The sequence below is a fragment of the Colias croceus genome, chromosome 9 (genome assembly GCF_905220415.1).
Source record: "Colias croceus chromosome 9, ilColCroc2.1".
NCBI lineage: Eukaryota > Metazoa > Arthropoda > Insecta > Lepidoptera > Pieridae > Colias > Colias croceus.
The window spans coordinates 1,483,154-1,496,283 of record NC_059545.1 but is presented as its reverse complement, the minus strand read 5'-3'; the positions used below and the strand labels follow the sequence as shown (position 1 = coordinate 1,496,283).

At 38.8% G+C, this 13,130-nt stretch overlaps 1 protein-coding gene across 3 annotated transcripts in view; it reads right to left on the bottom strand.

Annotated features, from left to right (window-relative positions):
• Positions 1 to 988: 988 nt before the first annotated feature.
• LOC123694126 (pre-mRNA-splicing factor ATP-dependent RNA helicase PRP16) overlaps positions 989 to 13,130 on the bottom strand; it is an 84,655-nt gene continuing 72,513 nt past the window's right edge. For 2 of the 3 annotated variants that reach the window (XM_045639437.1, XM_045639439.1), the window contains 9 exons: positions 11,150 to 11,233; positions 10,456 to 10,606; positions 8,803 to 8,900; positions 7,959 to 8,186; positions 4,076 to 4,247; positions 3,646 to 3,787; positions 3,095 to 3,255; positions 2,183 to 2,423; positions 989 to 1,218 (listed from right to left, as the gene is read on the bottom strand). In XM_045639437.1, the coding sequence (XP_045495393.1) occupies positions 1,032 to 1,218; positions 2,183 to 2,423; positions 3,095 to 3,255; positions 3,646 to 3,787; positions 4,076 to 4,247; positions 7,959 to 8,186; positions 8,803 to 8,900; positions 10,456 to 10,606; positions 11,150 to 11,233 (1,464 nt within the window). In that variant the 3' untranslated portion in view covers positions 989 to 1,031. Of the gene's footprint in view, positions 1,219 to 1,882; positions 1,999 to 2,182; positions 2,424 to 3,094; positions 3,256 to 3,645; positions 3,788 to 4,075; positions 4,248 to 7,958; positions 8,187 to 8,802; positions 8,901 to 10,455; positions 10,607 to 11,149; positions 11,234 to 13,130 lie in introns of all 3 variants that reach the window. The other variant, XM_045639438.1, reaches the window with a different exon arrangement.

The window sequence follows — 13,130 nt, the reverse complement described above, 5'->3', positions numbered from 1 at the left end:
GTTACCATGGCCGCTACCGTAGCCAGGAATAGCGGGGCTGCCGGGTACTAGGGGCCTGGTTGTGGTCGTACTTTTCATGTTGTTTTTGAGTCTACGGGGGGAAAAGTGCCAATACTCGCCACGCTTGGCAGGCGGGTTGGCGAGCGCAGTTGATGGTGAGGGAGATCATGCATAACGCTGCTGCCCGTTTGCATGTAGTATAAACCCTTAGTCGTCTTTTACGACACCCACGGGTAGAGATGGGGTGGTGCTATTCTAGGCCGGCACCACACGACAAAGCGTACCGTACCGTAGTGGTAACTGTAGTGTAGTGTAGTTTAATGTACCGTATAGTGTAGTGTAATGTACCGTGCGTAGTGTATTTTGATTAGGCATAATATTTTATTTATGTATTTATTTGAAGATGATTGGGTCAAAATACACTCTGCGGCACACTAAAGTTCTCATTCTTCACATTATCTATACTAATATTATAAAACTGAAGAGTTTGTTTGTTTGTTTGAACGCGCTAATCTCGGGAACTACTGGGGCCGTAGACAAAGTAACAATTACAAAACGATAACGAAGTTAGAAATCGCAAAAATGTATGGGATTGACATACGCCGCGTTAGATCACGTGGTCTATCTAATGTCAATCCCATACATTTTTGCGATTTCTAACTTCGTTATCGTTTTGTAATTGTTACATTGTCTAAGGCCCCTGGTCCGATTTGAAAAATTCTTTCGGTGTTAGATAGCTCATTTATCGAGGAAGGTTATAGGGTATATATCATCCCGCTACGACCAAGAGGAGTGGAGCCACGGGGGTGAAACCGCGCGGAGCAGCTAGTCTAGATATAACTTTTTAGCACATATTTATTCAGTATGTAAAATAAAGTTTGTTAAAATCTATCATGGTTTCAACTGTCTGCAGAATAGCTATAGAAACTGTTTCAAATGCCTTAGTCCAGACTTATAGAGTACAGGTAGGAACAAAATAAAAAGCAAATTTATTTCAGATATTTATTAAACTCCTTGAACAGATTACAAAATCACAATCCTAATCTATGTGGCGTCCGTTTCGGCGTATTTAGCCCCGGAGTAGCGATCTCTTGTTTCACTGGAACATCTTGGTCCTTCTTTTTCTTCTCTTCCGCCATCTTCTGTTCTGCTTCTTTCATCTCTTCTTCCATCCGCTGTAAGTGCACCGCTGCTTCTTTACGCTTGTCGCGATTTGTTCTGGAAAATAGTTTTCAGTTAGAAGTGCATTATTTGTAGTACATAAGTTGTAAGGTGACCCTGTTTTTACATTTTCAAGTTTAGATGGTTTATATTATTGAAATAAGCTATTTTTGATCTTTATTTATCAAAATTTTCTTTGGCTTTTTTATTCTGGAGGGTTTCAGAAATTGGTGATGCAGTTTAATCCAGATTTGTACCAAATACTCACTTGCCAGTCTCCTTGACCGAGAAGAACATTGGGCCAAGCTCGGCCAACCATCTCCCGTCCACTGCCGTGACGCAGTGCATGTACTCCCGGCTGGTCATCATGAGCTCGTGGTAGACCACATATCTATTATCCTACTTGGTTTCACTCACTTGCCAGTCTCCTTGACCGAGAAGAACATTGGGCCAAGCTCGGCCAACCATCTCCCGTCCACTGCCGTGACGCAGTGCATGTACTCCCGGCTGGTCATCATGAGCTCGTGGTAGACCACATAATATCTATTATCCTACTTGGTTTCACTCACTTGCCAGTCTCCTTGACCGAGAAGAACATTGGGCCAAGCTCGGCCAACCATCTCCCGTCCACTGCCGTGACGCAGTGCATGTACTCCCGGCTGGTCATCATGAGCTCGTGGTAGACCACATAATATCTATTATCCTACTTGGTTTCACTCACTTGCCAGTCTCCTTGACCGAGAAGAACATTGGGCCAAGCTCGGCCAGCCATCTCCCGTCCACTGCCGTCACGCAATGCATGTACTCCCGGCTGGTCATCATGAGCTCGTGGTAGACCACATATCTATTATCCTACTTGGTTTCACTTACTTGCCAGTCTCCTTGACCGAGAAGAACATTGGGCCAAGCTCGGCCAACCACCTGCCGTCGACCGCGGTGACGCAGTGCATGTACTCCCGGCTGGTCATCATGAGCTCGTGGTAGACTCCGTAACTATTGGTTCCTGCCAAGTTCCACTCACTTGCCAGTCTCCTTGACCGAGAAGAACATTGGGCCAAGCTCGGCCAGCCACCTGCCGTCGACCGCGGTGACGCAGTGCATGTACTCCCGGCTGGTCATCATGAGCTCGTGGTAGACCACGTAGTCGGGCGAGGAGCCGAGGCCGAAGAGCGCGGATGTGGGGTGCAGGTGGCACGGCATGCCCGTGCGGCAGTTCACGTACTCGCCGATGCCCTTCAGTCGGGCCGCTTGTTGGAAGTACGCTGTATAACGATAATTATGGTTTTGTTAATTTTTTCAATTGAACAAACGGTTTTGTTAACGATGTTATGTTACTATCACATAGCTATTACAAATATTCTTAATGTAATAGTACACATTAACGGAAAATGTTATAGTACACGTAAGAATAGAATCGTAGTGTAGTGTAGCGTAGCATAGCGCAATGTAGTGTACTACAATGTGGTGTAACGTAGTATAGTGTAATGTAGTGTACTGTAATGTGGTGTAGCGTAGCATAGCGCAATGTAGTGTACTGTAATGTGGTGTAGCGTAGCATAGCGCAATGTAATGTGGTGTAGCGTAGCATAGCGCAATGTAGTGTACTGTAATGTGGTGTAGCGTAGCATAGCGCAATGTAATGTACTGTAATGTGGTGTAGCGTAGCATAGCGCAATGTAGTGTACTGTAATGTGGTGTAGCGTAGCATAGCGCAATGTAGTGTACTGTAATGTGGTGTGGCGTAGTACAGTGTAATGCAGTGTAGTGTAGCATAGTGAAGCAACGCGTAGCGCAATGTAGTTTAGCATAGTGCAGCAAAGCATAGTTTACTGTAATGTACCTAGTAAAGTGTGGTGTAATGTAAAGTAGTGAAGTATAATGTAGTGTAGTGTAATGTGTGTAGTGTAAAGTGTGTAGTGTAAGTGTCACTCACCGGAACAGATACACTTGCGCACGGTGTCCCACTCGGTGCCGCACGAGAGCAGCGGCAGGCGCTGTTGTTGCATTATGTCTCGTAGTTGTTGACGAACTTCACGCACTTTGCGCATTGCCTTCGCATGCACGAAGTGTTCTGTGCACCAGGAGCTTGAGTAGCTGTAAAAAGAAATAAAATAGGTGTTTTATAGTAAGACAATAACTTAAGGAAGGTTAAATAGGAAGGTTTTAAGAGGTTTAGGACGTTGTAACACCGAAGATAATACGCGATAGTGTACAATATTTTAGGACATGTTAAAATTTCAGGACACATGGACAATTTTCCTGGAAATTTCTCGCAACCTACCTCTCCTATCTCCCACAACGAGGATTTGAATAAATTAAAGGATAACATTACAAATACAATAAAAAAAAAGTGAGAAAGCTGTCTGGGTAGCTTAACTGAAAATTCCACAAATAGTTTTTTTTAACATATATAACAGAACCCAGTTCACCAAGTATTTGAAATTAACCAAACAATTATTTCCATAAAAAACCAACCAAACTTACTTATTACTCTTCCACTGGTTATAAAGATGCAGTAGCGTGAGATGATCAGACTCCGGCACTTGGAACTTCTCCTTCACAGCATCAGCTTCCTCCTCTCGACCTTGAGGTCGGTAGAACACGGATGGCACTGATAGCATTGATACTGTAAGAAAATAATATGTCAGAGAGTCTGGTAATTCATTGTCAAATAAATAATTAGGAGGGAATATCCAGAATTGTATAAATCTATAATCTACATGTTTTTAAATTGGATGTAAGAAAATATTCTCTTAACTATAACTACTTCAAAAGCCGTGGAAAATTACCTATAAAATTCCAACAAGAACAAAATAAAAACAATTTAAAAATAACAATTTGGTTGGAAAACGTAAACAGCAGATGAAAAAACATAAATTAAGACACAATAAACAACAGGAAAAGATCTACTAACCAATGATCAACACTTCAGCACTGCACCCCATTTCGGCGGCCACAATGAGCAAGTGGCACTGGGGGGGGTCCAGTGGGAACTCCGCCATCTGCCGCCCCAGTGGGGTCAACGCCCCCGTGCCATCTAACGCGCCAAGAATCCAAAGCTGGTACATGGAGTTTAGGATTGTGTCCTGCAAACAATTTGGTTAAGCTATAGAGAATCGTCAAATAACTAACAAGAGACAATTTGGTGGCTTCAGAGCTTTTTCAAGCTTTTCTGTGATACCTTAGGGCTCAAACAGTTCAAAGTAATGTAGGCTGGATATACACAATAAAATGTGAAAGAAAGTAGGTACTTTATAAAATGATAGAATCAAAATGATTTTATATAAGATCAATTATTTTATATTCTGCAGCTAAAGGAACGTGGCGCCTTACTTAAAACATTAATAAGTGCATTCTGCAGCTATAGGAACGTGAACTCTTACATAAAACATTAATAAGTGCATTCTGCAGCTATAGGAACATGGCGCCTCACTAAAACACAGGTGAAAGCATTCTGCAGCTACAGGAACGTGAAGACTTACTTAAAATACAGATGAGTGCATTCTGCAGCAACAGGAACGTAACGTCTTGCTGAAAACAGAGATGAGTGCATTCTGAAGCTACAGGAACGTGGCGACATTCGTAAAACATTAATAAGTGCATTCTGCAGCAACGGGACCGTTCAGACTTACTTAAAACACAGATGAGTGCATTCTGCAGCTACAGGAACCCGAAGACTTATTTAAAACACAGGTTAGAGCATTCTGCAGTTACACGAACGTGGCTTGTTTCTTAAAACATTAATTATAGCATTCTGCAGCAACAGGAACGTTCAGACTTACTTAAAACACAGATGAGTGCATTCTGCAGCTACAGGAACCCGAAGACTTATTTAAAATACAGATGAGTGCATTCTGCAGCTACAGGAACGTGGCTACTTTCTTAAAACATAAATTAGTGCATTATGCAGCTACAGGAACGTACAAACTTACTTAAAATACATATGAGTGTATTCTGCAGCTACAGGAACGTGGCGACTTTCTTAAAACATTAATAAGTGCATTCTGCAGCAACAGGAACGTTCAGACTTACTTAAAATACAGATGAGTTCATTCTGCAGCTACAGGAACGTGGCCAATTTCTTAAAACACAGATGAGAGCATTCTGCAGCTACAGGAACGTGTATACTTACTTAAAATACAGATGAGTTAATTTTGCAGCAACAGGAACGTTCAGACTTACTTAAAATACAGATGAGTGCATTCTGCAGCAACAGGAACGTTCAAACTTACTTTAAAAACAAATGAGTGCATTCTGCAGCAACAGTAACCTGAAGACTTATTTAAAATACATATGAGAGCATTCCGCAGCTACAGGAACGTTCAGACTTACTTAAAGTACAGATGAGTGCATTCTGCAGCCACAGGAACGTGAAGACTTACTTAAAATACAGATGAGTGCATTCTGCAGCAACAGGAACGTTCAAACTTACTTAAAATACAGATGAGTTCATTCTGCAGCTACAGGAACGTGGCCAATTTCTTAAAACACAGATGAGAACATTCTGCAGCTACAGGAACGTGTATACTTACTTAAAATACAGATGAGTAAATTTTGCAGCAACAGGAACGTTCAGACTTACTTAAAATACAGATGAGTGCATTCTGCAGCAACAGGAACCCGAAGACTTATTAAAAATACAGATGAGTGCATTCTGCAGCAACAGGAACGTTCAGACTTACTTAAAATACAGATGAGTGCATTCTGCAGCAACAGGAACCCGAAGACTTATTAAAAATACAGATGAGTGCATTCTGCAGCAACAGGAACGTTCAGACTTATTTAAAACACAGATGAGTGCATTCTGCAGCTACAGGAACCTGAAGACTTATTTAAAACACAGGTTAGAGCATTCTGCAGCTACAAGAACGTGGCTTGTTTCTTAAAACATTAATTATAGCATTCTGCAGCAACAGGAACGTTCAGACTTACTTAAAACACAGATGAGTGCATTCTGCAGCTACAGGAACCCGAAGACTTATTTAAAATACAGATGAGTGCATTCTGCAGCTACAGGAAAGTGGCTACTTTCTTAAAACATAAATTAGTGCATTATGCAGCTACAGGAACGTACAAACTTACTTAAAATACATATGAGTGTATTCTGCAGCTACAGGAACGTGGCGACTTTCTTAAAACATTAATAAGTGCATTCTGCAGCAACAGGAACGTTCAGACTTACTTAAAATACAGATGAGATCATTCTGCAGCTACAGGAACGTGGCCAATTTCTTAAAACACAGATGAGAGCATTCTGCAGCTACAGGAACGTGTATACTTACTTAAAATACAGATGAGTAAATTTTGTAGCCACAGGAACGTGAATACTTACTTAAAATACAGATGAGCGCATTCTACAGCTACAGGAACGTAGCGCCTTGCTTAAAACACAGGTGAGAGGATTCTGCAGCTACAGGAACGTGAAGACTTACTTAAAATACAGATGAGTGCATTCTGCAGCAACAGGAACGTGGAGACTTACTTAAAATACAGATGAGTGCATTCTGAAGCTACAGAAAAGTGGCGCCTTACTTAAAACACAGATGCGAGCATTCTGTAGCTACAGGAACGTGAATACTTACTTAAAACACTAATTAATGCATTCTGCATCTACAGGAACGTGGCGACTTACTTAAATCACAGATGAGTGCATTCTGCAGCTACAGGAACGTGACGTCTTGCTGAAAACACAGACGAGTGCATTCTGAAGCTACAGGAACGTGGCGACTTACTTAAAACACAGGTGAAAGCATTCTGCAGCTACAGGAACGTGGTAACTTACTTAAAAAATAAATAAGTGCATTCTGCAGCTACAGGAACGTTCCGACTTACTATAAATACAGATGAGTGTATTTTGCAGCTACAGGAGCGTGGCGACTTTCTTAAAACACTAACTAGTGCATTTTACAGCAACAGGAACGTGAAGTATTACTTAAAACATTAATTAGAGCAATCTGCAGCAACAGGAACGTGGTAACTTACTTAAAAAAAAATAAGTGCATTCTGCAGCTACAGGAACGTACAAACTTACTTAAAATACATATGAGTGTATTCTGCAGCTACAGGAACGTGTCGACTTTCTTAAAACACTAACTAGTGCATTCTGCAGCTACAGGAACGTTCAGACTTACTTAAAATACAGATGAGTTCATTCTGCAGCTACAGGAACGTGGAGACTTACTTAAAATACAGATGAGTGCATTTTGCGGCAACAGGAACGTTCAGACTTATTTTAAATGCAGATGAGTGCATTCTGCAGCTGCAGGAACGTGAAGACTTACTTATAATACAGATGAGTGAATTCTGCAGCAACAGGAACATGGTTACTTACTTAAAAATAAACAAGTGCATTCTGTAGCTACAGGAACGTTCCGACTAGTAAGTCTGTATTTATAATAATAAATAAAGATGAGTGCATTATTTTGCAGCTACAGGAACGTGAAGACTTACTTAAAATACAGATGAGTGCATTCTACAGCTACAGAAACGTGGAGACTTACTTAAAACACAGATGAGTGCATTCTGCAGTTACAGGAACGTTCAGAATTACTTAAAATATATATGAGTGCATTCTGCAGCTACAGGAACGTTCAGACTTACTTAACACACAGGTGAGAGCATTTTGCATAACGTAGCATAACGTAGCGACTTACTCAAAACACGTCTCAATGTGTTCTGCAGCTCGAGAAACAAAGGGTTATACTCTAAGAGCAGCCACAATAGGCTGCGCTTAGAGTATAAGCTAGCTGCGTAGCTAAGCTGAGTAGGCTGCTTTCACCACAAAGCCTCTAGTCTACCTGTGGCGGCGGATCCATAAAGTGGAACGCGAGCAGATCTTCTACTCCAAGTGATTTTAAGAGTAGCACGGTGTTAGCGAGGTTAGTGCGTTGTATCTCAGGCACGGTGGCTGCGAGCAGTTCGTGTGTGAATTGTCTCTGTGTGTAGAGACAGAAGGCTTTCCCAGGACCGGTACGACCAGCACGACCGGCTCGTTGACGGGCGTTAGCTTGGCTTACTGGGTAGATCTGGAATAATTTATTTATTTTATTTATTTATTTATACATTTATTCAGGAAAACATTTAAGTACAATTTTTAAATAATAAACAATAAAATAAAACAATAAACATTTAAAATCTGAAATAACATTAAAGAAAAATTTATAAAAACATTGTTTCCTGAAAAGGTCTTGGCTCAGCACATTGTCATAGTTCTAAGAACCATAACGCTGATATTCTGCCAAGACCCATTCGAGGAATCAGTTTGTATAATAAGGTTAATTATTAATTCTGTATTTGGACGATTAAAAAGCAATTTGAAAAATATGACAAGATGTTGATGAACATGGGTTTGATGTTGGTGTTATGAGAATGGTGACGGTTCTTCTACATAGATACTGCTTTTCGAATCGGTTCAAAAATGTTATGACGATTCAAAAGTGCTTTTATAAGAATACTAATTAAATAAATAAATGTTTAAATTTGAGTTAGATCACGATAATATGTATATTGATGAAAATTTATTAATGTACAAAACGGAACCTTCATTGGCTTTTATCTTTAACTGCTATATATCTCTTGTTTGTATAAGCCGTTGGTGCTTCAAGTAAAAAATAAATAAATAAATAAATAAATAAATATTACCTGTAGAGCGTCCATACCAATCCTTGGGTTGTAAACTTTCAACTTGCAGTAGCCGCAGTCGATCACGTACATTATACCATCAACAGTTAGAGATGTTTCTGTACACAAAATAAAAGTGTGAGTACATAGGCTTTTATTTCAAATTATTTTTATAAATATTAAATAAGAAGGCTTTGTTTGTTTGTCTGTATTTAACGTCGCAACTGAGCGATTTAATGATACACAAGTGAGACTAGAGGCTAATTTCCAAACGTGATCTATTTATTTATATATTTATTTGTGATAAAACATTTAAATAAAAAAAAATATATTTATTTGTAACAAAAAAATAAACTTTAATTACACCCGTAAAAGCAAAAATATGAGCTGTGGCACGGGTCTCAACGCCCACCTATTGTAACTATGATATGCAAAACATAGAAAAAAGTAGTACAAAATTCTGCTATGTCCTTAGGAATAATTGTCCTTATACTTGTGTATATCCTTAGGAATAGATTACCAAAGACGTAGACGTATACTTCTACACAGTTCTAGAACCTCATAACATTATACTATACTAGCTGTGCCCCGCGGTTTCATCCGTATTGCTCTGCTCCTGTTGGTATTGGCGTGATGATTTAAAGCCTATAGCCTTCCTCGATAAATGGACTATCTAACGTTGAAATAATTTTTAAAATCGGACCAGTAGTAGTTGAGATTAGCACGTTCAAACAAACAAACAAACTCTTCAGCTTTATAATATTAGTATAGATACCAAACAAGTTGATTGTCATGTCAGTGAGGTCGAAAACATCCCAAATAGGCTAGTTATCACTTGTTAACCAAATTGCTCGCTTATTCACACCAACAATCCGTTTGTATGATGGAAAGTTACTGGATTGATTTTAATCTTTTTGTTTGGTCGGTTATTTTTTATAAGATTATGTCTGACTAGTTTAAGATCGTGGCTATGCTCGGTTAGAACATAAATACAAATAACTTTTTCTTCTATTTCTGGAAATTATTCAATTATTTTCCTAATAGCCTGAGAAACAATATTTTATCTGAACATCAAAATTAGACCAGTCTTTCTGACATTATGCGAAACAAACAGATACATATCTGTTTTAGTACAGATCTATACTAAAACAAACAGTTATATTTATTGCTGCTAAATACTACCCAAAAATGACAATATGCTTTTCCTTTGCAGTCCTAAAGACACTTATTTGCGTGTATTTTTGTTGCAATCTTTTCTATAAATATAAATTTATTTATATATAAATTAATTTATAATTTATCTGGCGGGTCACGAGTGGCTGAATTGGTCAGGCATCCGCCCCGGTTTGGCGCGAAAGGATGCGGGTTCCAGTCCCGCTGAGTGATCGAATTTTTTATATTCTTTATAAATTTATATTTATAAAGCACTAGCAAACCGCGCGAACTCCGTTTCGCCACATAGACACCTTTTCTTTGCTCACGGAGCCCGAGACCTTTCCAACGAATGCAAAACCGTGGAAATCGGTTCGTGCATTCTGGAGTTATAGCGTCAGGAAGGAAAACCCGACCTATTAGATTTGAATGCCATTAAACCAAAAATATAAAATTCAGCAATCTTTTCCTTCAAGCTCTTTATTAAAGAACATTCGTTCATTCCCTCATTGAGATACATACCAGCAATATTAGTGGCCACAATACACTTCCTCTGCCCCGGCGGTGCTCGCTGGAAGATCTTCGCCTGCAAGTCCGCGGGTAGTTGGGAATATATCGGCAGTACTGTAAGCGGTGGAGCTGTGTCTAGGTCGCCTAGTCTTTCCGTTAGCACCTGAAATGTATCCGAGATTTTGTTGTTAACTAGCTGTGTCACGTGGTTTTACCCGCATTGCTCCGCTCCGGTTGGTCTTAGCGTGATGATATATAGCCTATAGCCTGCGTCGATAAATGGGCTGTCTAACACCAAAAGAATTTTTCAAATCGGACCAGTAAGTTCCTGAGATTAGCGCGTTCAAACAAACTAACTATTCAGCTTTATAATATTAGTAAATATAGTATAGATGTGATGTACTGATGTGGTATATCTGTTTTAGTTTTGGTGTCAACAACTATAACGACAATAAAGAACTGTCCATTGTTAAGTAAATGATGAAATACAAAGATGTAGAGGTATGCGAAAAAAAAGGCTTTGTGCGATGAATTAGCATGAAACGACTCTGAAACAATACACTTTTTGAACTTTTTATGTTATCCTTTTACACATAAACTATTGTCCTTTATGCAATTAAATAACAGCTTGCACAATATAATTTCTTACATATTCAAAAAATTCGCTAATCGTATAAATATGTCATAAAATTTTATAATTATTTACCTCACAAGTGACTTCAATGTCCTCTTGACCCGGCATGAAGATGAGGATGTCACCTTCGTCAGGTTGCAGGTGGATTTGGAGAGCCTTTGCAGAAAAAATATATTATTATCTAGCTACTTAGATTTCCTTTTAGATAGAGTCAGCCTTAGTTCTCAGTTACTTACTTCTAAGTTACTTGAATTATGTATGTCGTATTATTTTTAACCGACTTCAAAAAAAAAAAAGGAGGAGGTTATCAATTCGGCCGGTATATTTTTTTTTTTATGTATGTACACCGATTACTCCGAGGTTTCTGAACCGATTTACGTGATTCTTTTTTTGTTCGATGCGGGATGGTGTCGAATTGGTCCCATAAAAATTTTATTCGGATAGGCCCAGTAGTTTTTATTTTATGAGCATTTTTGTCTGTAGGTATTTGTAAATTTTGCAAGTGCAAGTTTGAAGTCGGTTGTTTTTAACGCAGTTATCACTTGTTAAGGGTAAACTCAAGTTTACCCTTAAAATTGAATTTTTATGTCTTCAAAGATATAAGAATTCTGTAGTAGCTCTTGTGATTATAAGCAAGTATTGTAGTTGGTTTTGCAATATTTTTTTTATAATAAAGATCGAATACATCCCTTATAACCATCAATTTACAGTTTTAACCATCCAACCCAACGCGACGGAAGTTCCTCAATACTTAGAATAAAAAGAAATCCATTTCATAACAATCCCCACGAAAGGTCAAGACCACTGACCAGATATTACTCAACAAAATGACGGTTATTGTCGCTGTATGACCCCTCACAGTGACGTCAAAACGGAGTGAGACCAAGGTATGCGACCTTGAAATATGTATGTGAAAATATTTTATACCGTTTCTTTATTGGCCAATATTCGCGAATGTTTCAGAGGTTTGGCGACGATTAGAGGAGAATTTGTTCAATATTCTTAGTTGGCGAATGATAGAAAAATGCTCAAGGGGTGAATTTGTGAGCTTTTGGTCAGTTAGAAAATATGGTGTACTAACGTCCGGAAGTTTCATTAATGGAGAAAACTGATCTAAACGGAGAAACTGAACATAAACGGTGTGAGAGGAAAACTTCGTATAAACTATATAATAGGCTTAGTTTTCATTTAATAAATGTGTGATGTCTAATTTTTTAAGAATAAGATTAGACATCACACATTTGTTATTCACTTCCACAATCCGTTATTTTTGCAGCACGGCATTTATGGGAGTGTGAAATGACCAAAAGAATTTATTAAGCTTAATCAGTTAAGCTATACTTGTAGCACCTTTACTGATTTCCAAATTTATTACGCTGCCTAGCTGTAAGCTACCTGCCCTATCCATAACCTTTCTGTCTATCCAGATATTCAAGGGAAATTATGTATAAAGGTTCATTCACCGTGTACTTTATTAAAGCATTTTTCAACCACGTGTATTCGCACTCATATGAAGTAGTTATCATTTATACCATTTATACATTTACCACGGCATTCTCAATGACCGCTATCGGGCTATTAGTTGATTGGTCACACCCACTCTAGTTTATTAAACCGCTAATGTTCTATGTGCTAATAAAAAGTACACACTATTGTATGATGTTTTCTAGTTCTAAGGTGTTTTTTATAGAATTATTTAAGACTAGCGGTCCGCCCCGGCTTCGCCCGTGGTACATTTTTCGCAATAAAAGGTAGCCTATGTTCTTTCTCAGGGTCTAAAGATTGTCTGTGCCAAATTTCATCAAAATCGGTCCAGCAGTTTATGCGTGAAAACCATACACACATACATACATAATTACAAACCTTTCCTCTTTATAATATTAGTATAGATTGTATTCGTTGTGTGCGCGATGACAGCGCCCCTAGTGGCCGCAACTATTCAGGACTTGTCATCTGTCAAATCATTTCAACTGATGTCAACTAGATGATAAGATATTTTTGTGATATTGATTTTCGACTAGTTTTACAACGAAATTGAAAAAAATAGTGTAAA